At 43.5% G+C, this 25934-nt stretch overlaps 1 protein-coding gene across 1 annotated transcript in view; it reads left to right on the top strand.

Moving 5' to 3' along the window:
* ints4 (integrator complex subunit 4) overlaps positions 1-25934 on the top strand; it is a 115640-nt gene that overhangs the window by 73106 nt on the left and 16600 nt on the right. Inside the window, exons 16-19 of the mRNA XM_063054678.1 lie at positions 9791-9884; positions 10298-10378; positions 14504-14634; positions 22164-22223. Of these exons, the coding sequence (XP_062910748.1) occupies positions 9791-9884; positions 10298-10378; positions 14504-14634; positions 22164-22223 (366 nt within the window). The remainder of the gene's footprint in view (positions 1-9790; positions 9885-10297; positions 10379-14503; positions 14635-22163; positions 22224-25934) is intronic.

The raw sequence follows: 25934 nt of genomic DNA, 5'->3' as shown, positions 1-25934 counted from the left end.
CTCAGAGGATCACCACCTTGTCATGGGGGGGAGCCTTGTGAGTTTCTGAGATCCTCAGAGTGATGCCATCTGGAGCTTAGCTCCTGGTAGTGCGACCCATGTCAGTATGGTTAAGTGGGAGGTTCCAACCATTGAGCGGTCTAATCAAGATCTCTGGTTCTCCTTTTCTTTCCATGATCCACTCTCCACTTCAGTCAGATTCCTTATCCTCCAGCCCTTTACCTTTTCCCCAACTTTTCACTTCAAACTCCCCGCTCCCCCACCCACCCATCTCCCAGCTCACCTGCTGTCACCTGTCATTTGCCAGCTTGTACTCCTTCCCCTTCCCTCCACCTTCTTATTCTGGCTTCTGCCCCCTTCTTTTCCAGTCCTGGTGAAGGGTCTTGGTCTCAAACATAGACAGTTTATTATCTTGCATAGATGCTGTCTGACCTGCTGAGTTCCTCCAGCGTTTTGTGTCGGTTACTATAACCTACAGTTTTTGGCTCAGGCCAGTTGAGCCTATTACAATCCACCAGTCCTTTAGGTTTAGGGATTCAGCTCAGGGCTAACAAACCCCTGACTGCTAAAACAAAATTGATAAACCCAGTCCTAATCCTATAGAGGAAAAGGAAATGTGTGGCAAAACTTGCAGGGTGCCCTAGCACATCCTTAGGTCTTGTGGTTGTTATCACAAGCAAAGTATTTCACTGCAAGTGTCGGTGTACATGTGATAAATAAAACCTAAATCTGAAAAGGATCATCAACGTACAGAGTTGAAGCCCTGCATCAGGATTGAGAATGGAGAGGGGAGATGGCTGGTACATAATAAAGTGGCCAACGGGTGTATGATTGTGATCTTCTGCTGCTGTAGCCATCCATTTAAAGGTTTGATGTGTGTTCACCACTATTGTAATGCATGGTTTTTCAAGTTACTGTCACCTTCCTGTCAGCTTGAACCAGTCTGGCCGTTCTCCTCTGATCTCTCATTAACAAGGCATTTTCGCCCATAGAACTGTCGCTGATTTGGATTGTAAACTCTAGATATTGTGCGTGAAAACCCCAGGAGATCATCAGTTTCTGAGCTACTCAAACCACCCTGTCTGGCACCAACAATCATTCCAAGGTCAAAGTTACTTGGATCACATTTCTTCCCCAATCTGATGTTTGGTCTGAACACTAACTGAACCTCTTGACCATGTCTGTGCGCTTTTATGCATCGAGTTGCTGCCACATGATTGATGCATTAATGAGCAGGTCCACCTAATAAAGTGGCCGCTGAGTGGAGAAGGGGAGGATTGGGACAGGAGTGTAAGATGATTGTTGGACTGAGGAGTGAAAGAGCTTGGAGCTGAAATTGATTTGATTCAAGGTAAAACGATAACAGAATGCGGAATAAAGTATAACAGCTACAGAGAAAGTGCAGTGCCAATGGACAATGAGATACAAGATCATAATCAGTAGATTGTGAGGTGAAACGGTCCTTCTTACTGTGCTGGAGAATCCTTCAGAACTCTTATAACAGTGGGATAGAACCTGTCCTTGAGTGTGGTGGTACGTGCTTTGAGGCTTTTGTATCTTCTGTCCAATGGGAAATGGGAGAAGGGAGATTGTCTGAAGTAGGTGTGATTACTCAAGTCAAGTATGCTGTTCTCCTAAGGGGTTGTCTAGAAGCTTCCAGACCTCACAATCCTGCCCCCTTTCCCACTTACTGATCACCACAAGACTTAATCTGGAATGTTAGGGTGGATGCCCTTAATGGAGAACATCTGTGCATAGTTTTGTTTAACGTGGGATACTGATCTGCGGTCCTTTCTTTCTTTTTAAATCTTTTTATTGAATAAGTATACAAAAAGGTAAACCATATAAACATTAATACAATGTTAAAATATAATAGAATTCCAGAAGGTATCAATACCAAAAAAAATACTACAAACAATGTAATTTAAACATAAAAAACCAAGATAACATAATAGTATACTAAATTTTATATATATATCAATGGAAAAAAAAAGAAAAAAAAAATCCCAAAAAAAACCCCACCGTGCAACTAACTAAAAGCAAAGCAAAGCAATGGGCTAACTTGAAACCAAACAGAGTTAAACTTAAAATCACGTCCTCAATCCCGACCTCCTTTAAAAACAGTGAAAAAAAACAAGAAGGGTATGTATTACATTAAATGAAAGTATCGAATAAAAGGTCCCCAAATCTGTTCAAATTTAAATGAAGAATCATAAAGGTTGCTTCTAATTTTCTCCAGATTCAAACATAAAATCGTCTGAGAGAACCAAAAAAAGGTAGTTGGAGCATTAAGCTCTTTCCAATGTTGTAAAATACACCTTTTCGCCATTAAAGTAAGAAATGCGATCATTCTACGGGCTGAAGGGGAAAGATTACTAGAAATTTTAGGAAGTCCAAAGATAGCAGTAATAGGGTGAGGAGAGATATCTATATTTAATACCTTAGAAATAATATTAAAAATATCTCTCCAAAAAGTTTCCAAAGTAGGACAAGACCAAAACATATGAGTTAAAGAGGCTATCTGCCCCGAACATCTATCACAAAAAGGATTAATATGCGAGTAAAAACGCGCTAACTTATCTTTGGACATATGTGCTCTATGAACCACTTTAAATTGAATTAGGGAATGTTTAGCACAAATAGAGGAAGTATTAACTAATTGTAAAATCTGCCCCCAATCATCCACAGAAATGGTAAGCCCCAATTCCTGTTCCCAATCTACCCTAATCTTATCAAATGGAGCTTTCCTAAGTTTCATAATAATATTATAAATCATAGCCGATGCACCTTTCTGACATGGATTGAGGTTAATTATCGAATCTAAAATATATGTAGGAGGAAGCATTGGAAAGGAAGAAAGTATAGTACTTAGGAAATTTCTAACTTGTAAGTATCTAAAAAAATGTATTCTTGATAAATTATATTTATTAGATAATTGTTCAAAAGACATAAGGGAACCATCTAAAAATAAATCCAAAAACCGTAAAATTCCCTTAGTCTTCCAGGTTTGAAAAGCGCGATCCGTAAAAGAGGGAGGAAAAAATATGTTACCTAAAATAGGAATCGCTAACCCGAATTGATTAAGATCAAAAAATTTTCTGAATTGAAACCAAATGCGCAAAGCATATTTAACTATCGGGTTAGAGACCTGCTTAAGGCGTTTCGAATCAAAAGGGAGAGAGGAGCCTAAAATAGAGCCAAGTGTATAACCCTGAACAGATTGTAGTTCCAATGCTACCCATTTAGGAATAGATAGTATATCCTGATCAAGTAACCAAAATTTCATATGTCGAATATTAATAGCCCAATAATAGAATCTAAAGTTAGGTAATGCTAAACCTCCATCTCTCTTAGCTTTCTGTAAATGTATTTTACCCAGTCTCGGATTCTTATTCTGCCAAATAAATGAAGAAATTTTAGAGTCAACTTTATCAAAGAAAGACTTTGGAACAAAAATTGGTAATGCCTGAAACACATATAAAAATTTTGGCAAAAAAAACATCTTAACTGCATTAATACGACCAATCAAAGTTAAATATAAGGGAAACCATTTAGATGAAAGTTGAGTAATATGGTCTATTAATGATAAAAAGTTAATCTTAAATAAATCTTTATATTTACAAGTAATTTTAATCCCAAGATAAGAAAAATAATTATCAATCAATTTAAATGGAAATTTATAATATAAGGGAAGATGTTTATTAATCGGAAAGAGTTCACTCTTACTAAGATTTAATTTATAACCTGAAAAAAAACCAAATTGTGCTAATAACTCTAAAACAGCAGGAATGGATTTCTCAGGATTAGAAATATATAACAGTAAATCATCAGCATAGAGTGATAATTTATGGGACTTTAATCCCCGAGTTATCCCAGTAATATTTGAAGATTCTCGAACAGCAATTGCAAGAGGTTCTAATGCAATATCAAATAATAGGGGACTAAGAGGACAGCCTTGTCGAGTACCTCGAAAGAGAGGAAAAAAAGGTGAGTTTAAAGAGTTAGTACGGACCGAGGCTACAGGGGAATGATATAACAGTTTAATCCAGGATATAAATTTCAAGCTAAAATTAAACATTTCAAGCACCTTAAATAAATAGGGCCATTCTACTCTATCAAAAGCTTTCTCGGCATCTAAAGAAATAACACACTCAGGAACATTTTGTGAGGGAGTATAAACAATATTTAACAATGTACGAATATTATAAAAAGAGTAACGACCTTTAATAAAACCCGTTTGGTCTTCCGAAATAATAGAAGGAAGTACTTTTTCTAGTCTATTTGCTAATAACTTAGAAAAAACTTTAGAATCAACATTTAATAAAGATATTGGTCTATAAGATGCACATTGAGCAGGGTCTTTATCCTTCTTTAGTATTAAAGAAATTGACGCTCTATTAAAAGATTCAGGAAGTTTACCAAGTTTCAGAGAAGCCTCAAAGACCCTACAGAGCCAAGGGATCAATAAAGAAGCAAAACATTTATAAAATTCAACGGTAAACCCATCCGGGCCAGGAGCTTTCCCCAGATTCATAGAAAAAATAACATTCTTAATCTCATCCATAGTAATGGAAGTATCTAATATAGAAGACATATCCTGTGAAATCTTAGGGAAGTCTAACTTATCTAAAAAATCATTCATATATTTAGAATCTCGAGGAGACTCTGATTGATATAAAGAAGAATAAAAATCACAAAAGGTTTGATTAATCCCCACATGATCCAGTATCAATCGATCATTTTGGTCATAAATCTGATTGATTTGAGATTTAACATAATTAGATTTCAATTGATTAGCCAGCAGCTTGCCAATTTTGTCACTGTGAACATAAAATTCACTTCTTGTTTTCTTTAATTGGTTTACAATCGAGGACGATATTAATAAACTGTGTTCCATTTGAAGTTCAGTTCTTTGTTTGTATAACTCCTCAGAAGGAGCCATAACATATTTCTTATCAATTTCTTTAATCTTGTCCACAATTGCCATCTCCTCCTGCTTCCGTTTCTTCCTCAAAGCAGCAGAATACGAAATAATCTGACCACGAATATAGGCTTTAAAAGTGTCCCAAAGAGTGTTAACCGAGATACCCTCTGTATGATTAATTGTAAAAAAAAGCTCAATCTGTTCATTCATAAAGTTAACAAAGTCCGAATCCTGAAGCAACAGCGAATTAAAACGCCGTTGTCTATTATTTTGTATATTGGCCATAATTTTAATAGAAAGCTTAAGTGGAGCATGATCCGAAATGGTTATAGAATCATAATCACATTTAATCACTGAAGGAATAAGACGAGAATCAATAAAAAAAATAATCAATTCTTGAATAGGAATGATGAACATGTGAAAAGAAGGAAAAATCTTTTTCCTGAGGATGCAAAAAACGCCAAATGTCCGTCGACCCAGAATCAGAAAGGAAAAAGTTAATCAAAGTTGCAGATTTATTAGGTAAGGTCCGTAAAGGAGCCGAACGATCCAAAGCTGGAGACAAACAGGTATTAAGATCTCCGCCCCAGATCAATGAAAACTCGTTCAAATTCGGAAACTGATTAAACAATGATTTATAAAATTCCGGACAATCCATATTAGGAGCATAAACATTAACCAAAACTACTTTTTTATTAAATAGTAAACCACTAACCAATAAAAATCTACCATTCGGATCAGAAATAATATCCTGTTGTATAAAAGTAACTGAGGAATCTATAAAAATAGAGATGCCTCGAATCTTAGCATTGGAGTTCGAATGAAATTGTTGACCCTTCCAGAATTTAAAAAAACGTAGTCTGTCCCCCCTCCGTACATGGGTCTCTTGTAAAAATAAAATTTGTGCTTTAAGTCTCCGGAACACTTTAAAAACTTTTTTCCTTTTAATAGGATGATTAAGACCGTTAGTATTCCAGGAGACAAAATTAATAATAGACTCCATAACTCCTAAAGTCAACCCACATCGAGGGGGATTGACGATAGGCTCGACCCACGAACCCGGAGAGGAAACAGAACATACAAAAGATACCGGGAAAAAGGACGCAACCAGTACTTCAATAATGTATATAGCCCAAAGAGAAAAAAACTAAAACGTGAAGCCCCTCCCACCACCCCGCCCCAAGACCCCAAGGCAAAATCTAAAGCAGACCCGCCGGAAAGAAGCAAGCACTAAAACTACCCCCATGACTTCCGGTATACGCTCCCTTAAAAAAAAGGTATAAATATGAAAAAGATCAGCTAATTGTAAAACAGTAAAAAAGTAAAAAAAAAGGTAACTCAATTAAAATACACACACAACAGAACAAAAGCCAGAAAATATATATTAAAAAAAACCACAATAAACCCCAAACCCATGAATAAACAAAAAAACAACAAGAAAAAATAAGATTATTAACATAAACTAGTTATAAAAAGCAAAACAAAATAAAATTTTTTAAAAAACTACAAAATTTAAGGCCACACAGGAAATACGTAAGATGACAAACAGGAAGTAACCACCCAAAATCCCCTGGGAAAAGAAAGAAATGACGCAGTTAAAAAGAAAGTTTAGCAACCATATTAAGAAATCAAAAAAATAAACTTTTCTGCCCAAATAGGGCACGAAAAAGTTAAAACCAACCAATTCACAGCCTCCGATCAACGGAGATAATTAAAAAAAATAGCAATTAAGATGTTGAAGGTGACAATTGATCCAGATAATTCTGGGCATCCGATGGAGAATCAAAAAAACGAAGGACTCCATCTGACATGCGAATCCTTAGACGTGCAGGGTACAGCAGCGCTGGTCTTAAATCCATCTTATAGAATTCCGACATCACAGATCTGTAGCGAACCCGTTGGTCCCAGATTGGTTTACTGAAATCTTCCACGAATCGGAACTTAAGATCCGAAAAATCAATAAAACCTTTAGATCGAGCGAATCGAAACAGTCTCTCCTTATCTTGAAAGTAATGAAAACGTAAAATAACATGCCTAGGTCTATCTGACCTAGACGAGTGTGATGGGATTCTGTGAACACGATCCAGTAGCGGTGGTTGGTCAGGAAATACAGTAGGGAATGCATCTTTTAAAAGTTGAGAAAAAAACTTCATGGGGTTGTTAGATTCAACAGCTTCACGCACCCCAATCATTCGTAAATCTGCCGACGCATCCTAGATTCCAAGTCAGAGTTTTTAAAAGTCAGAAAGTCAAGTTTCTTCTTCATTACATTAATTATTTCTTCGATTTTCCCCATCTTAAGCTCACTTTGTTGCGCAGATTTTTGAAGATCAGATATAGCCGACTGATGTTCCGCAATGGATGTTTGCATCTTATCGATTGAATCGGCAATTTTCTGGAGATTAATTGAGATCTCCGTATGAATCAGGTCCATAACAGAACCTGCAATTTCCGTACGAATCATCTCCCTAACAGAGGTTGAAATTTCCCTCTGAATTAACTCCGATATAGCTTTCAAAGTCACCGGTGATTCAGTCGGAGGAAAATCCATGCCTTTCGGTTTAACCGGAGGTTTACCATCCTTGCCGTCTTTCCCGTTCTTAGACATAGCAGATCTAAGTTCCATCCAGTTATCAGAGAGTTCAATTTAATTCAAAATATTGTAAGAGTTGATACCTTAATGGTTAATTAAAGTATAGCTGATCATAGAAAAAAAAACTCAGAGGTAATGGAGCGAGTCAAGAACGCGACTTCACTCCATGAGCGCTACCGGAAGTCCCCTGATCTGCGGTCCTTGACATATTGAGGTCGGGGTCTGGTGACTCTTCACTGCTGCAGCCTTCCTCCGCCTTCACTGTCGCTGTGATTTGACTTGTATTTCTATCTAGAGATACAGTGTTGAACAGGCCCTTCATTGTCGTCGTGATTTTACGTTTATTTCTATTTAGAGATACAGCGAAGAACAGGCCCTTCACTGTCATTGTGATTTTACTTGTATTTCTATTTAGAGATACAGTGTGGAACAGGCCCTTCTGGTCCACCGAGCCACACCGCCCAACAAGCCACCAATTTAACCCTAGCATAATGACAATCTATTTTACAACAACCAATTAACCTACTAATCGCTACGCCTTTGGACTCTGAAACAAAACTGGAGTACCCTCAGGAAATGTACATGCTCACAGGGAGAATGTACAAGCTCTTTACAGATAGTGGCAGAATCGGACACTAAACTCCCAACGCCCTCAAGTTGTAAAGTCGTCACACTAACTGCTGCACTACTGTAGCACTCATCTTCCACCAGCTCCACCACTGAGGTCTTGGTGTGATCGCTCTTTGTCTGGAACCCCCCCGTTAGAATCAAAGGAAAAATGGCCAGAGTCGCTCAGCACTTTAGTGCAAGGATGTTTGTTAGCTGTGTCAAAAATCAAACTTACAAAATCTAGTGAAAATAGTGAAAAGAAAACTGCCAATATTTACAAAAAGATATCTACCAGAAAGCAACTATAGCTCCCTCCTATTCTTGTCCAGTGTGAACACGTGACAGCCTCTATCTCTCTCTCACTGAGGATGATGAGCACCTTTAAATCACCACTAGGACATGGCAGCTTTAGTTACCAACAAAGTTAACTTAAGACTACACATGAATTAGAATCAGATAGAAACATAGAAACATAGAAAATAGGTGCAGGAGTAGGCCATTCGGCCCTTCGAGCCTGCACCGCCATTTATTATGATCATGGCTGATCATCCAACTCAGAACCCCGCCCCAGCCTTCCCTCCATACCCCCTGACCCCCCTAGCCACAAGGGCCATATCTAACTCCCTCTTAAATATAGCCAATGAACTGGCCTCAACTGTTTCCTGTGGCACAGAATTCCACAGATTCACCACTCTCTGTGTGAAGAAGTTTTTTCTCATCTCAGTCCTAAAAGGCTTCCCCTCTATCCTCAAACTGTGACCCCTTGTTCTGGACTTCCCCAACATCGGGAACAATCTTCCTGCATCTAGCCTGTCCAATCCCTTTAGGATCTTATACGTTTCAATCAGATCCCCCCTCAATCTTCTAAATTCCAATGAGTACAAGCCTAGTTCATCCAGTCTTTCTTCATATGAAAGTCCTGCCATCCCAGGATGCACCCCACAATGTAGTTATAATTATATTACAAAATAAACAGAAGGAGCTCCCTTAAATACAGAATACAAACAACATTTGCACATCCCATTACTAAAGAGATGGAATATTTCACCATGTACGATGGAAAGGCACCATAACGCCAACCCGGGCGCAGCAACTTGGTTTAGGACTCGTGAATATACCGGGGAAGACACTGAAATGTGTGCACTCAGCACAACAGCAGCAGAATGACAAGGTAATGTCTGTGTGTGGGTGAATACATGTGTATAAGGAGTGTGTTTATCAAGTGCTCCCTGTCCGCCTTGACCTTACCATTATGGTGACCTTGCCAGGAGCTAAACTCTGGACCACATCACTCTTGGGGTCTCAGGAGCTAAACTCTGGACCACATTGCTCTTGGGGTCTCAGGAGCTAAACTCTGGACCACATTGCTCTTGGGGTCTCAGGAGCTAAACTCTAGACTGCATTGCTCTTGGGGTCTCAGGAGCTAAACTCTGGACCACATTGCTCTTGGGGTCTCAGGAGCTCACAAGCCTCAGCACCACCACAAGGTGATGATCCTCAGAGAAGCTGTGGTTATGCAGGCTGCTTTATTGCTTCCGTGATGTGTTGAGTTGTGTCCACAACTCCTGTCCCTTTTGGTGAAGTGCTGAAATTCATTAATTCATGACAGATGAAGCTTGTATCTCATGCATCGTTTTTTTATTTAATCTTTCCTCTGATGCCAGTGACCTGCAGAGACTGGGAGAGCTACAGCCAGAGTTGTCGGGGATCGCTGAGTTTTCAGCCACATACTTGCAGTGCCAGCTCCTCCTCATGAAGGTAAGGTGTTTACGCGATGCTTCTCTGTATGAGCGATGGCTTCCTCTTCCCAGGCATCTCCACCTCGGTAGCTGAGGAAACAAGTATGTCATAGTCGTACAGCACTGCAGCATACAAACAGGCGCTTCAGCCCATCTAATCCATTCTGAACATTCAGCTTGGTTCTATCAGCCTACACCTGGATAATAACCCTCCATACCCCTTGCATCCATGTATTTATCCAATCTACTCTTGAGAGTTGAAACTGAACCCGCGTCCACCACTTCCGCTGGCAGCTCTTTCCGTACTCTCCCCACCCTCTTGAGTTCTCTCTCAGGTGTTCCATAAAGAAAATGCAGAAAGCTGTGGACACAGCTCAGCATCTCAGCAAAACCAGTCTCCCCTCCTGAAACAAAGTGCTTTCCTCTTTGCAGTCTCTCCAGGAGAAGGTGTGGAACGTGGCTGCTCCGCTCTACCTCAAGCAGAACGTCGTGGCAGCTTCTGCGGCCAAACAGGTGAGTGATGTCCATGTCTCCCCTGTTGGAAATGTGAAGGCAGAATGATTCAGCAAGTGGAATCACTGCCTCAGCTCCAGCTGCCCACGTTTTCCTTAGTTATGTCATTTGCCTTCAAGGATGTAATGCTGAGGCTTTAGGAGACATGGGTCAGACCGCACTGGCAGTACCGTGAACAGTTTTGGGCCGCTATCTGAGAAAGGATGAGCTGACATTGGAGAAGGTTCAAGAGAATGATCCCAGCAATGAAAAGATTAATGTATGAGGAATGCTTTGGGCTGGGACTTGCTAGAGTTTACTTTATACTTTATTGTCGCCAAACAATTGATACTAGAACGTACAATCATCACAGCGATATTTGATTCTGCGCTTCCCGCTCCCTGGATTACAAATCGATAGTAAACATTAAAAATTTAAATTATAAATCATAAATAGAAAATAGAAAAATGGAAAGTAAGGTAGTGCAAAAAAACCAAGAGGCAGGTCCGGATATTTGGAGGGTACGGCCCAGATCCGGGTCAGGATCCAGTCAGCAGTCTTATCACAGTTGGAAAGAAGCTGTTCCCAAATCTGGCCGTACGAGTCTTCAAGCTCCTGAGCCTTCTCCCAGAGGGAAGAGGGACGAAAAGTGTGTTGGCTGGGTGGCTCGTGTCCTTGATTATCCTGGCAGCACTGCTCCGACCGCGTGCGGTGTAAAGTGAGTCCAGGGACAGAAGATTGGTTTGTGTGATGTGCTGTGCCATGTTCACGATCTTCTGCAGCTTCTTCCAGTCTTGGACAGGACAACTTCCATACCAGGTTGTGATGCACCCTAGAAGAATGCTTTCTACGGTGCATCTATAAAAATTAGTGAGGGTTTTAAGGGACAGGCCAAATTTCTTTAGTTTTCTCAGGAAGTAAAGGCGCTGCTGGGCCTTCTGGGCAGTGAACTTTGCTTGGTTGGACCAAGTCAGGTCATTTGTGATATTGACCCCGAGGAACTTAAAGCTTTTGACCTGTTCCACTTGCGCACCACCGATGTAAATGGGGTCGTGCGGTCCGCTACTCCTTCTGAAGTCACCAACCAATTCCTTCGTCTTGCTGACATTGAGGGATAGGTTATTGTCTTCGCACCATGTCACCAGGTTCTTAATTTCCCCTCTGTACTCAAACTCATCATTACCGGAGATACGGCCTACAGTTGTTATGTCATCAGCAAACTAATATATTGAGTTCGATGGAAACTTGGCTACACAATCATGGGTGTACAGTGAGTACAGCAGGGGGCTGAGTACACAGCCTTGTGGGGCACCGGTGCTCAGAGTGATTGTGGAGGAGAGCTTGTCCCCTATTTTTACAGCCTGGGTCCTGTCTGTGAGGAAGCTGAAGATCCAGCTGCTGATCTGAGTGCTAAGGTCCAGGTTCCGGAGCTTAGGAATCAGTTTATTTGGAATAATGGTATTAAAGGCAGAGCTGTGGTCAATGAAAAGGAGCCTTACGTATGCGTCTTTATTCTCCAGGTGTTCTAAGGAGGAATGTCGGGCCAGAGAGATGGCATCTGCCATTGACCTGTTGCTCCGGTTAGAGGAATGAGAGGAGGTCTGATTGAAACCTATTGAATATTAAATGGCCTGGATAGAGTGGATGCGGACAGGATGTTTCCTACCGTGGGGGAGTCTAGAACCATGGGGCACAGCCTCAGAATACAAGGGTGTCCCCCTAGAACAGAGATGAGGAGGAATATCGTTAACCAGAGGTGTGTGAATCTGTTGAATTCATTGCCGTAGATAGTTGTGGAGGTCTGGTCATCAGGTATATTTAAAGCAAAAGATAGGTTTTTGATTAGTAAGGGTGTCAAAGGCTGCAAGGATCAAACAGACAGCCAATGATATTTTCAAGTTAGTTAGGACAATTGAGTTGTTAAAAGTCAAAATGAAACTTCCAGCAGACTGCCGGCGATATTTTGAAGTTAGTAAAGACAATTGAGCTTTCAGTTGTTGGATATGTTTCACATCCTTCAGTTATCTCGCATGTCTCCAGCCCCCCCCCCCCCCCCGATTGTGTGAAGGGAAGCTATGTTTTAGGGAGACCTTTCTGGAAAGGTCTCACTACAGAAGCCTCACTGGTACTCACTGCCACAGTCTATCTGGTGGTCTCGCTCTGGGTGCAGACTCAGTGGGATGAATGGCCTAATTCTGTTCCAATGTCTTCATACTCTTGCTTGAATACAACTTCCCCGGGCTACCTTTGCCTCACTGCAACTTCGCACCTCCACTCTCAGTCCGGATGCAGGCGCTTGACGCACGGCCAGTGGTGCCTTCCCGCCCAACACGGATGCAGCTCGACCCGTTGCAATCTCTTGTGCCTTCGGGCTTTATCATCTGTAAGATGCTAGAGGAGCATACCTGTGAAAGATGTTAGAATGCAGTTACCCTGATAAAGACTGGAAGACATAGGAGAATAATTAAGCCATTTGGCCCATTGAGTCTGCTCCATTATTCCATCATGGCTGATTTATTATCCCCGTCAACTCCATTCTCCCGTCTTCCCCCCCTAACCTTTGACACCATTGCTAATCAAGAACCTACCTGCTGCTATGGCTTATGGCTGGTGTCTGTGACGTGCTGAGCTGTGTCCACAACTCTGTAAGTGTCTGGAATTCTAATGTGCGGGTTGGAAGCGGAAATGAATGGATCTTTGGAAAAAGGGGCTGAAGACTGGGCAAGAAGCAGACCTGAGATATGGTGTTACTTGTGATTCTGTTGAATGTTTAGGCAAACGTAAAAGAGGCGGACAACAGAAGAGATTCAAAGACGTCTTAAAAGGCAACATGAAGAAATGTAACATCGACATCAATAATTGGGAAACCACTTCCAAGGACGGGAAACTCTGGCAAGCCATCATCCGAGAAGGAACAGCAACTTCTGAAGCCAACAGATGTGCAGAATTAGAAGAATTCAGCGGGAGGAGAAGATGGCAGCACACCGCGCGTACGCAGCCCTCCAGTAAAAAATGATATCGTGTCTGTTAAATAGGGGCCATGGACAATACTGATTTGATGGAGAATGGACATGAAAGCACAGAGGAACATCTGGAGAAATTTCTGAAATGCCCGTTCGCTGCTGTCGTTACTGTGTGGTTGTGAATCTTTCAGAGGGAAGGCCTCAAAATCCCCGGCCTTGCCTGCTTTTGGCAACTGAGAAGAAGGTCGAATCGTTCGGCAGAGATGCCGCTCAGCACTTGGTGTCGGAGAGCTGATCAGAGCTCGAAGTTTTCGGATGACTCAGAGTCGGACTGTGGTCGGCATGGCAGGGAGAGTTTTTCTTCCTTCTCCCGTCTGCGTGAGATGTGGGACATTTGAGAGACTTTGAACTTTACTGTGCTCATGGACTTCATCAAGTTATAGTATTGCTTTGCACTGTTGTAACTATATGTTATAATTATGTGGTTTTGTCAGTTTTTTCAGTCTTGGTCTGTCCTGTGTTTTGTGATATCACACCAGAGGAAATAATATATCATTTCTTAATGCATGCATTACTAAATGACAATAACAGGGGACTACGTGTCTTCATAATCTAAAAAGAGAAGAAAATGGAAAGAAAGGCAACAACAACCAAAGCCCGATCTGCTATCTGGAACTACCTGTCCTGAATGCGGAAGAACTTTCAAAGCCAAGATTGGACTCCTAAGCCACCTAAGAGCCCATAAGTAGATCAACAGAACGAAGTCCATCATCCTCGACCTCGAGGGATAGCCACGACGACTTATATAGATCAAACCATTACAGTGTATTGAGGTAGTACAAGATAAGGCAATAACAGAAAACAGAATGGAGTGTTACAGCTACAGAGAAAGTGCAGTGCAGGTAAACAATAAGGTGCATGATCATAATAAGATAGAATGTGAGATCAAGAGTCCAACTATTTGTACTTATCGATCTGTCTGGGTGCCATTCACTGTGTCGTGGTACATGGATTGGTATCGGTTTATTGTTGTCACATGTATTGAAGTACAGTGAAACACTTGGCCTGCAAACTGTTCTTACAGATCAGATCATTACGCAGTGCGTTGATGTAAAACAATAACAGAGTTCAGAGTAAAGTGTAACTGTCGACGGTGACCTACCCTCTCTGTCTCTCCCTGCAGATTCTGGAGCACACCTACAAGCTGGAGTTTCTGTACAGTGGCCTGGAGAGCCGGCACGTTGCCCTCATTCACCACATGCGGCTTCAGGCCAAAGCGCTACAGCTCATACTGACGGCTCGCACCAGCCGAGGGTGAGGAACCCACTGTGAATCGTCTCGGGGCGCAATGAGTGGTTGGGACGTGGGGCCAACGGGCTGTTGTAGTAGTGACACAGGTCCGAAGAAACCATTAGGCACAGGAGCAGGATAAGGCCATCCACCCCTTTCTTCTGCCTTCTCCCCGTAACTTTTGACGCCCTGACTAATCAAGAACCAATCAACATCCGCTTTAAATATATCCATAAGACCATAAAATATAGGAACAGAATTAGGCCATTTTGGCCCATCAAATCTGCTCCACCATTTCCTCCACGATAGCCTCCAACCTGATGGCATGAACATTGACTTCTCTAACTTCCACTAATGCCCCACCTCCCCCTCGTACCCCATCCGTTATTTATTTATATACACACATTCTTTCTCTCTCTCTCCTTTTTCTCCCTCTGTCCCTCTCACTATACCCCTTGCCCATCCTCTGGGTTTTCACCCCCCCCTCCCCCTCTTCCTTCTCCCTGGGCCTCCTGTCCCATGATCCTCTCATATCCCTTTTGCCAATCACCTGTCCAGCTCTTGGCTCCATCCCTCCCCTTCCTGTCTTCTCCTATCATTTTGGATCTCCTCCTCCCCCTCCCACTTTCAAATCTCTTACTAGCTCTTCCTTCAGTTAGTCCTGACAAAGGGTCTCGGCCCGAAATATCAACTGTACCTCTTCCTAGAGATGCTGCCTGGCCTGCTGCGTTCACCAGCAACTGATGTGTGTGCTTGAATTTCCAGCATCTGCAGAATTCCTCGTGTTTCCACCATTTCATCATGGCTGATCCAATTTTCCTTTCGGCCCCAATCTCCTGCCTTCTCTCCATATCCCTTCATGCCCTGATCAATCAAGAATCTATCAACCTCTCCCTTAATATATATAAAGACTTGGCCCCCACAGCCATTTATGGCAATGAATTCCATAGTTTCACCACTCTCTGGCTAAAGAAATTCCTACTCATCTTCACTCTAAAAGGACACCCCTCTATTCTGAGGCTGTGTTCTCTGGTCTTAGACTCTCCCATGATAGAAAACATCCCCTCCACATCCACTCTATCAAGGCCTTTCACCATTTAATAGGTTTCAATAAGGTCACCCCTCATTCTTCTGAATGCAGGCCCAGAGCCATCAAACGCTCTTCATATGACAGACTATTCAATCCTAGAATAATTTTTGTGAACCTCATTTGAATTTTCTGCAGTTTCAGCACATTTTTTTAAGGTAAGGGGCATAAATTTCCTGAGTGTGTATTTCCTTAAGAGACTGAGGTCCTTTAACATCTGCCGGACAATGCTGAGGATGTTCTACGAGTCTGTGGTGGCCAGTGCTATCATGTTTGCTGTTGTGTGCTGGGGCAGCAGGCTGAGGGTAGCAGACCCCAACAGAATCAACAAATTCATTCGTAAGGCCAGTGATATTGTGGGGATGGAACTGGACTCTCTGACGGTGGTGTCTGAAAAGAGGTTGCTGTCTAAGTTGCATGCCATCTTGGACAATGTCTCCCATCCACTACATAATGTACTGGTTGGGCACAGGAGTACATTCAGCCAGAGACTCATTCCACCGAGATGCAACGCTGAGCGTCATAGGAAGTCATTCCTGCCTGTGGCCATCAAACTTTACAACTCCTCCCTTGGAGGGTCAGACACCCTGAGCCAATAGGCTGATCCTGGACTTATTTCCTGGCATAATTTACATATTATTTAATTATTTAAGGTTTTATATTGCTATATTTATACTCTTTTCTTGGTTGGTGCAATTGTAACGAAACCCAATTTCCCTCAGGATCAATAAAGTATGACTATGACTATAAAACTGCTCACAATACTCCAGGTAAGGTCTCACCAGTGCTTTATAAAGTCTCAACGTTACATCCTAGCTTTTATATTCTAGTTCTCATGAAATGAATGCTAACATTACATTTGCCTTCCTCACCATAGACTCAACCTGTAAATTAACTTTTAGGGAATCCTGCACAAGGACTCGCTAGTCCCTTTGTGCCTCATCTATTTGTATTTTCTCTCCATTTTGAAAATAGTCAACCCTTTCATTTCCTGTACCAAAGTACATGACCATACACTTCCCGACACTGTATTCCATCCGCTATTTCTTTGCTCATTCTCCTAATCTAAGTTATTCTGTAGTCTCCCTACTTCCTCAAAACTACCTGCCCCTCCACTTATCTTTGTGTCGTCTGCAAACTTTGCAACAAATCCATCAATTCCATCATCCAGATCATTGACACAAAACGTAAAAAGGATCAGTCCCAACACAGACACCTGTGGAACACCACTAGTCGCCTGCAGCCAACCAAGAAAGGCTCCCTTTATTCCCGCTCTTTGCCTCCTGCCAATCAGCTACTGCTTTACCCATGCTAGAATCTTTCCTGTAACACCACGGATCTTTGTTAAACAGTCTGGTCACGTGTGGCACTTTGTCAAAGGCCTACTGCAAATCCAAGTACCCAGCATCAACCAATTCGATTAGTACATCCTGCCTGATATTTCTTCAATTTTGTCAGGGAAGATTTTCCCTTAAGAAAACCATGCTGACTACGGCCTATTTTATCATGTGCCTCCAAGGACCCTGAGGCGTCACCCACTATCTCTTTAGCTACCTCTTTCAGAACTCTGGTGTGTATACCGTCTAGTCCAGGTGATTTTATCTACCTTCAGACCTTTCAGTTTCCCAAGAACCTTCTCTCTAGTTATGGTAACTTCACACACTTAATGGCCCCTGACACCTGGAACTTCCACACTGCTAGTATCTTTCACAGTGAAGACTGATGCAAAATATTTATTCAGTTCATCCGCCATTTCCTTGTCCCCCATCATTACCTCTTCAACATCTGAGCGGTCAGATGTCCACTGTTACCTCTGTTCTACACTTTATGTATCGGAAGAAACTTTTGGTATTATCTTTAATATTATTGGCTAGCTAGCTTCTGTATTCCATCTGTACCTTCTTGATGACTTTTTGTTGCCTGCTGTTGGTTTTTAAAAGCTTTCTAATCCTCTAACTTCCCACTAATTTTTGCTCGTTTATATGCCCTCTCTTTGGGTTTTATGTTGGCTTTGACTTCTCACGGTTGTGTCATCCTGCCTTTAGAATGCATCTTCCTCTTTGTGATTTATATATTCTGTGCCTTCCGAATTGCTTCCAGAAATTCCAGCCATTGCTGCTCTGCTGTCAACCTTGCCAGTGTTCTTTTCCAATCAATTCTGGCCAACTCCTCTCTCAGGCCTCTATAATTCCCTTGACTCCACTGTAATACTGATATAGCTGACTTTACCTTCTCTTTCTCATATTTCAGGGCAAATTCGATCATATTATGATCACTTTCCCCTAAAGGTTATTTTATCTTAAGCTCGCTAATCAATTCTGGTTCATTGCACAACACCCACTCCTGAATAGCCAATCCCCTAATGGGCTCCACCATGAGCTGCTTTTAAAAAACTATCTCATAGGCACTTTAGAAATTCTCCCTCTTGGAATCCAGTACCAACGTGATTTCCCCAATCTACCTGCATATTGAAATCCCCCATGACTAATGTAACATTATCTATCCTCTTGGCATGCATTTTCTGTCTCCAGCTGTAATTTGTAGACCACATCCTTACTACTATTTGTGGGCCTGTAAACAGCTCCCTGGCCTTCTCGTGTGGCTTAGCCTCTAAGCCCAGAGGAACTGTTTCTACTGATAGGAGAAGGGGTGAAGGCAGGTCCTGACGCCTTAAAACCAGTGCTTTGGGTAAATGGAGCTCGTCAGCCTGGGAAGGCAGTCCATCTAAGAGAGGGAAAACCCTGATTTCAAACCTCTGCTGCCTTGCGGCCCTACCCACTCATGGGAAAGGCTTCTGGAGTAAACCCTGAGGACAAATCTGGAGCTGGAGTCCCTAAGGCAGTCCGACGTTGCCTTCAACCTCGTTCTGGCAACTCCTGCGATGACACCAGTGTCAAGTTGTATCGGCCCTTGCCCTTCCCTTGGACAGGATCGGTGGCGTGGAGAGGGGAGACTTGCAGCATGGGCAACTGCCAGTCTTCCATAAAACCTTGCCCAGGCCTGTGCCCTGGAAACTTTCCAGGTGCAGATCCATGGTCTCGGGAGACAAACGGATGCCACCACCTTACAGCTCCCACCAGGGTCTTTTTACCCTTGCAGTTCCTTGGCTTTATCCACAATGATACAGTACCTTCCTATGTTACCTCTATCTAATGATTTGATTTCACTTTTTACCAACAAAGCAATGCTTTCCTGCCTGTCCTTGGACATTAAGCTCCCAGCTATAATCTTCTTTCAGGCATGACTCAGTGATGCCTACAACATCATACCTGCCAATCTACAAATGTGCTACAAGTTCATCTATCTTATTCCGTATGCTGTGCGCATTCAGCTACAACACCTTCAGTCCTGTATTCACCTTTCTCGACTTTGTCCGCCTTTTATGTTGCAACGCATCCTGTTGACTGCAACTTTGCCCTATGAAAGCCTCTCCTCACTATACATTGCCTCCGTTTGTAAACCAGCTGCCTGATCTTCAGAACCATCACCTGCCTTTCCTCCAATACTTCTTGCATTGAAATATACGCAGCTCAGGACACTAGTGACACCATGCTGAATCTTTTGATCCCTAACTCTCTCTCAGGTCTTAACAACATCTGCCTCCACAACCTCACCACTAACTCTTCTGGCACTCTGGTTTCCATCCCCCTACAACTCTAGTTTAAACCCCACTGTGCAGCAATAACAAATCTTCCTGCTAGGACAGGGGTCCCCAACCTTTTTCGCACTGCGGACCGGTTTCATACTGACAATATTCTTGCAGACCGGCCGACTGGGGGGTGGGGGGGGGGGTGGTGGTAGGGTTGCCAACGGACAAGAGTAGCAGTCAAATATGCTGAGTTTACCCCGAGAAAGACTATAATGACCATGAAGCCTTGCACGGGCACCAGCGCGCATGCGTGTACGATTTTTTTCTACAAATCTTTTTTGGCGATTCTGTTCCGGGGGGGGGAGGTGTTAATCACGACCAGAATATAGATGATAATTAGCTAATACACTCAATTTCGTTTCTAAAAGGGTTTATCTAACGAATTTAATATTAAACACAGAACGCATATTTTCCTCGCATGAATATAGTGATAAGTCAATTATCAGGGGAGGACAGGGGAGCTTGAAGTAAGTGTTGAACAAACTTCCAGTAGAAGTGGTAGAGGCAGGTTCGATATTATCACTTAAAGAAAAATTGGATAGGTATATGGACAGGAAAGGAATGGACGGTTATGGGCTGAGTGCAGGTCAATGGGACTAGGTGAGAGTAGCGTTCGGCATGGACTAGAAGGGGAGAGATGGCCTGTTTCCGTGCTGTAATTGTTATATGGTTATATAAGTCAATAGCATAACATTTTAAGTAACGTTTGGATATTAAACACACAGCACATATTTTCCCCGTATGAACATATAAAATCATTGCAACACACCAATATTGCTGAATCAGTGGGAGTCCTGGGCTTGTTTTCCTGCCACAACACGGTCCTATCGAAGGGTGATGGGAGACAGCGATACTCGAAGGGAGTTCCTTATGTCCAGTCTATTCCGCAATTTAGTTTTCGTTGCATTCATTGCAGAGATATGTTGGAAATGGAAGCAACGTTTTCAGTGCTTTCGTGGCTATCTCAGGATTTTTAGCCCTGACTTTGATCCAGAATGCCGGCAGAGATGTTATGTCAAACGTACTTTTCAGCCCGCTGTCATTTGCAAGCTCGAGGAGTTGATCTCCTTCCTGCGCTGAAAAGCACGACGCGCGGGTAATGAGCTCGCGTGCGTAATGGCTCAACAGTGGGCGTGACAGGGAACGAGGAAAGGTGCAGCTGACTCCTATCGCCAAATCATATCGTTTTCTCGCGGCCTGATGGCGCATGCTTTGCGGCCCGGTGGTTGGGGACCGCTGTGCTAGGATATTAGTGCCTCTCTAGTTCAGGTGCAAACCATCCCGTCTTTACAGGTCTCACCTTCCCTGGAAGAGAGTCCAATGATCCAAAAATCTTATGCCCTCCCTCCTACACCAACTCCTCAGCCATGCATTGAACTGTTCAAAATTCCTAGTTCTAGCCCCACTAGCCCCAGCCAGGTCTAGATAATGGTCCCAGAACTGCTCATAATACTCCATATTGTCTGACCAATGCCTTATAAAGCCTCAGCATTACACCCTCTTTATGTTCTAGTCGTCTCAAAATGAATACTAACATTGCATTTGCCTGCCTTACTACCGACTCAACCTGCAAGTTAACCTTGAGGGAATCCTGCACGAGGGCTCTAAATTTTGAATTCTGGCCCTCGTTAGAAAATAATCTATATCTTTATTCTTTCAAAGTGCGTGACCACATACTTCCAAAAATGTGTATCATTCACGGAGCAGAAAGACACCCAATAACTGAGATTGCCTAATGGCTCCCGGTGTCTTTCAGTATTTATTACAGGAGAATGGTGTTTAGAGGGACAATAAATTGGCCATGATGGAATGGTGAGCAGACTCAATGGGCCGAATGGCCCCATTCTGCTCCTGTGTCTTATGCTCTTATTGCTGGAGGCTGATATTCGAGTGGGTAAAACAGCTGTGAATTTGTTCCTGCCGAATGAGACATCCATCTACGCTAGTTGCATTTACCTGTATGTATAACCCATTCTCTTGGAGTATTACATTCAGTTCTGGTTGCCTCGTTATATATTGCCTCCCCCTGATATCTTGCTTCCTCCCCCACTCCCATGGTCCACTCTCCTTTCATATCCGATTCCTCCTCCTCCAGCCCTTTACCTTTTCCACTTATCACCTCCTAGCTTCTTGCTTCATCCCCCCCTGCACCCACCTGACTTCACCTACCATCTTCTACCTTGTCCTCCTTTGCCTCCCCTTGCCCCCCCCCACCCCATTCTGGCTTCTGCCCCCTTCCTTTCCAGCCCTGATGAAGTGACTCGACTCCTCTCCATAGATGCTGCCTGACCTACCAAGTTCCTCCAGCATTTTGTGTCTGTTGCCATAGGAAAGATGTAGAAGCTTTGCAGGGTGCAGATGGTATTTACCAGGATGTTGTGTGGATTAGAGAGCAAGTCTTATGAAGATAGGATAAGTTAGCTAGGACTTTTCTCTTAGGAGAGAAAGAGGATGAAAGGTGACTTGCTAGAGGTGTTAAAGATGGTAAGAGGTGTAGATAGAGTGGATAGCCAGAGGTGTTTTCCCAGGGGGAGTTGGCTATACAAGGGGACAGCACAGTAAAGGTTCACGGTGTTATCCCAACCTTTTAACTTACTCTAAGATCAATCTAACCCTCTCCTTTTATAGCTCTACATTTTTCTTTCATCCATGTGCCTATCTAAGTATCTTAGATATTTAAGAATCTAAGAAATATACTTGGACATTGAGTATCTTAAACTTTCCTATTGCATCTGCCTGTAGCACCAACCCTGGCCGTGTGCATGAATGGGGACGTTCTGCATTTCCACCTCTTACTGATCGTCTTGTTCATTTTAGGATGGAAACTCTGATAAACCTGTGTGAGAAGTTCCTGCAGGAGCTGGAGATGTTCCCCAGGTAAGCAGTTCCTCAACTTGAGAATCGGTTTTCGGGTTTCCAGAGGTACCAGTGGATTTTAGGGAATAAACATCAGTGAATCGGAATCAGATTCATTACCGCAGTCCTAATCAACGGTCTTGGGCTGTGCACATACATCTATTGATGCTTCTGGATGCATCTTCAGTGATGTTCCTGGAATCATCGGGTGTTTCAGGTCTTTCAGCATCATACAACCTCCTCCAGGTGACCCAGCCGGGGCTGATCAGACCCCAGCTTGTGTCCAGATGGCTAGCTACTTATGACTCCATGGCTCCCCTCTTTTGAGCCACAGCCATCTTGAGGCCCTCTCTGCCGCATCGGTGGTACTGCGGATGGCTCTCCTCTTCCTCTCTCCCTCGATGCCCAAAATGCTGAAGGCTCTAACTAAAGAACGGGCTATGAATCCCCTACAACCAACGTCCACTGGGAGACACCTCGCTCTCCATCCAGCCTGCTGACAGTTGCAGGCTGAAATGTCAACTGCTTCCATGGATGCTGCCTGACCTGCTGAGCTCCTCTGGCATTTTGTGTGTGTGTGTGTGTTGCTCAGGATTTTCCGCATCTGCAGAATCTCTTGTATTTCTCATCATTGACTTTGATGATCTGTTATTTTGCAGCAGGAGTACAGTGCAAAGACACATAAATTATAAATTAACTAGCACAAAAGATGGCTGTGAACTGTTCGTAAATCTAAAGGCAGGGGGGTTGGGAGAAGCTGTTCCTGAATTGTTGAGTGTGTGTCTTCAGGCTCCTCTACCTGCTCCCTGATGGTAACAATGAGAAGAGGGCAAGTCCTGGTTGGCAGGAGTCCTCCGTGACGGATGCCGCCTTTTCAAAATGGTTTTTGAAGATATTTCAGCTGAATTCCACTGGCTGAAAAGTGCTTTTGAATATCTTGAGATTGTGAAAAAACATCTATAAAAAGTTTGTTTTTCAAAAGCTTTCAATCATAAAATCGAACTTTTCTCAAAAATGTGGGCGTTGGAGACAAGTCTGGAGATCTGTTCCAAATCTCATATGAATGTGTGAGGCAGGCATGTTGACATTCCCAGGTATGTACTGTGATGTCAAACAGTGTTCCAGCATGTCTTGGCACCACTTGTGTGAAATTCTTCCTTGCGGGGTGGCTCTGTAAATAAAACAGCTTTAACCTAGGAGTGGAGAGTGCTCATCTGGCACAGAGCTGGAAGTCAAAGACTTCACTGTGGGTGTCCTTACAGGCTGGGAATCATGTCCTTTCTTGTATCTCTGTATCGGATGTTCCACTTTACATCAATAGCCATGATCTCTGCCCACCTATCTCACCCCTCTCCCCCTTCTCTCGCCCTCCCCTCTACCCTCTCACCCCCACCCTCACCCTCCCTCCCTCTCTCCCTCACCCACCCTCCTCCTCTGTCCTCCTCCTCCTCCCCCCTCACCTTCCCCTACATTTCTGCTGCCCCTCATTTCCCTCACCGTTCTGGCCCTCCATAATCTTTCAAAAATATATCTACTTCCTCTTTTTGTATCCTCTAACCTCTACAACCCTCTAAGGCAGAGATCTCCACAGAAGAAAATCCTAACCACCAAAATCCCTACTGGAAGATCTCAGCAGGTTGAGCAGCATCCACTGAGCAGGAAAGGACTTGTCACCATTTCTGGTCGAAACCTGCTGAGTTTCTCCAGCCGATCGAGTGCTGCTCCCAGATTCCACAGCCTGCAGTCCTTTGTGCCTCTAGAGCCGACATCGGGTAGTGAGGTACATTCCAGGACTGTGAAGATATGGCTGATCTCAATGAGGATTGCTGGGGAAGTTTGAGCTTTGTGCCTGCTGGTAAAATGATTCACCAGAGGTAGTCACTGGCCCACCGTGCTTTAAAAGCCTACAGATTAGACCCAGTCCTCAGCAGCTCAGTTTTAAATGACTACCCTCACGACATTGTTTTGTAGATGTGTAACTATACATCTCAAGCTGTAAGTTCAAACTTCCCCAGCAGCTCTGAGGGGCACCACGGTAAAGCAGCATTTAATGCAACAATATTAGAGCTTGGGGAGTACAGCATTCATTCCAACGCTGTCTGCAAGGAGTTCGTATGTCCTCTCTGGGACTGCATGTTGCAGGTGTTCTGGCTTCCTCCCACAGTCCAAAGACGTACCAGTTAGTAGTTAATTGGTGATTGTAAATTGTCCTCTGATTAGGCTAGGGTTAGTTGGGTGAGTTGCTGGGCGGTGCGACTTGCTGGGCAGGAAGGACCTGTTCCGTGCTTTACCTCTAAATAATCACTTCCACCAGCTGCCTCAGTAAAGTAGCCAATATAAACAAAGACCCCACCCACCTGGTCGTTTCTTCTTCAACCCCTCCCATCAGGCAGAAGAATCAAAAACCTAAAAGCATGTACCACCAGACTCAAGAAGAGCTTCTGTCTCACTTCTGTGAGACTCTTGAACAGACCTCAAGTGTGATAAGCTTTGCTCTTGATCTCATGATCTACCTCGTTAAGATCTTGCACTTTATTGTCTGCCTGCACACTTTATTCTGCATTGTTAATGTTTGAACTCAGTATACTGTGCAATGATCTGTATGAACAGTATGCCAGACAAGTGGGCAGCGTTGTACTGTAGTGGTTAGCACAAGGCTTTACAGCACCAGCGACCAGCACTCTCTGTAAGAAGTTTGTACATTCTCCCTGTGAGACCACATTGGTTTTCTCTGGGTGCACTAGTTTCTTCCAACAGTCCAAAGATGTACTGGTTAGTAGGTTAATTGGTCATTATAAATTGTCCTATGATTAGACCAGGGTTAGATCAGGGGATTACTGGACAACACAGCTCAATTGGCCGGAAGGGCCTATTTGGTGCTGTAACTCAATAAATAACAAGCTTTTCAGTGTACCTTGTACTTGAAATCAATTCCAATCCATCTCCCGTATATCGAATGTAGATGGGGGAATCGCTTTGTCAAGGACCTTCGCTGTGTCCGCTGCAGAAGGCAGGATTTCCTGTTCCCTTTCTGATATGTCTGCCTGTGGCCTCCTCTACTGCCATAAGGCAGATCCAAATCCAGGGAATAGGTTGCAGGAAAACTACGGGTACAGTAGGTCCACCACATCAGTGATCTGCTCATTGTTTGACTGAGGTGTCAAAGGAGCCAGTGGTCGGGCCAGAGAAGGAGAAGTTGACTCTCAGGTCGGAGAAGGAGAAGCCAGCGGTCGGGTCAGAGAAGGGGAACCTGGCGGTCGGGTCAGAGAAGGGGAACCTGGCGGTCGGGTCAGAGAAGGATAAGCTGGCAGTCAGATCGGAGAAGGATAAGCCAGTGGTCGGGCCGGAGAAGGATAAGCCGGTGGTCGGGTTGGAGAAGGATAAGCTGGTGGTTGGGTTGGAGAGGGAGAAGCTGGTGGTCAGGCCGGAGAAGGATAAGTCCGTGGTCAGGTTGGAGAAGGATAAGCTGGTGGTCGGGTTGGCGAGGGAGAAGCTGGTGGTCAGGTCGGAGAAGGATAAGCCAGTGGTCGGGCTGGAGAAGGATAAGGCCGTGGTCGGGTTGGAGAAGGATAAGCTGGTGGTCGGGTTGGCGAGGGAGAAGCTGGTGGTCAGGTCAGAGAAGGATAAGCCAGTGGTTGGGCTGGAGAAGGATAAGCCGGTGGTCGGGTTGGAGAGGGAGAAGCTGGTGGTCAGGCCAGAGAAGGGGAATCCGGCAGTCGGGTCAGAAAGGGT

Source organism: Mobula hypostoma, chromosome 7 (assembly GCF_963921235.1).
Source record: "Mobula hypostoma chromosome 7, sMobHyp1.1, whole genome shotgun sequence".
Lineage (NCBI taxonomy): Eukaryota > Metazoa > Chordata > Chondrichthyes > Myliobatiformes > Myliobatidae > Mobula > Mobula hypostoma.
The sequence above is the reverse complement of the archived record's forward strand: the minus strand, read 5'-3'. Positions and strand labels throughout refer to the sequence as shown.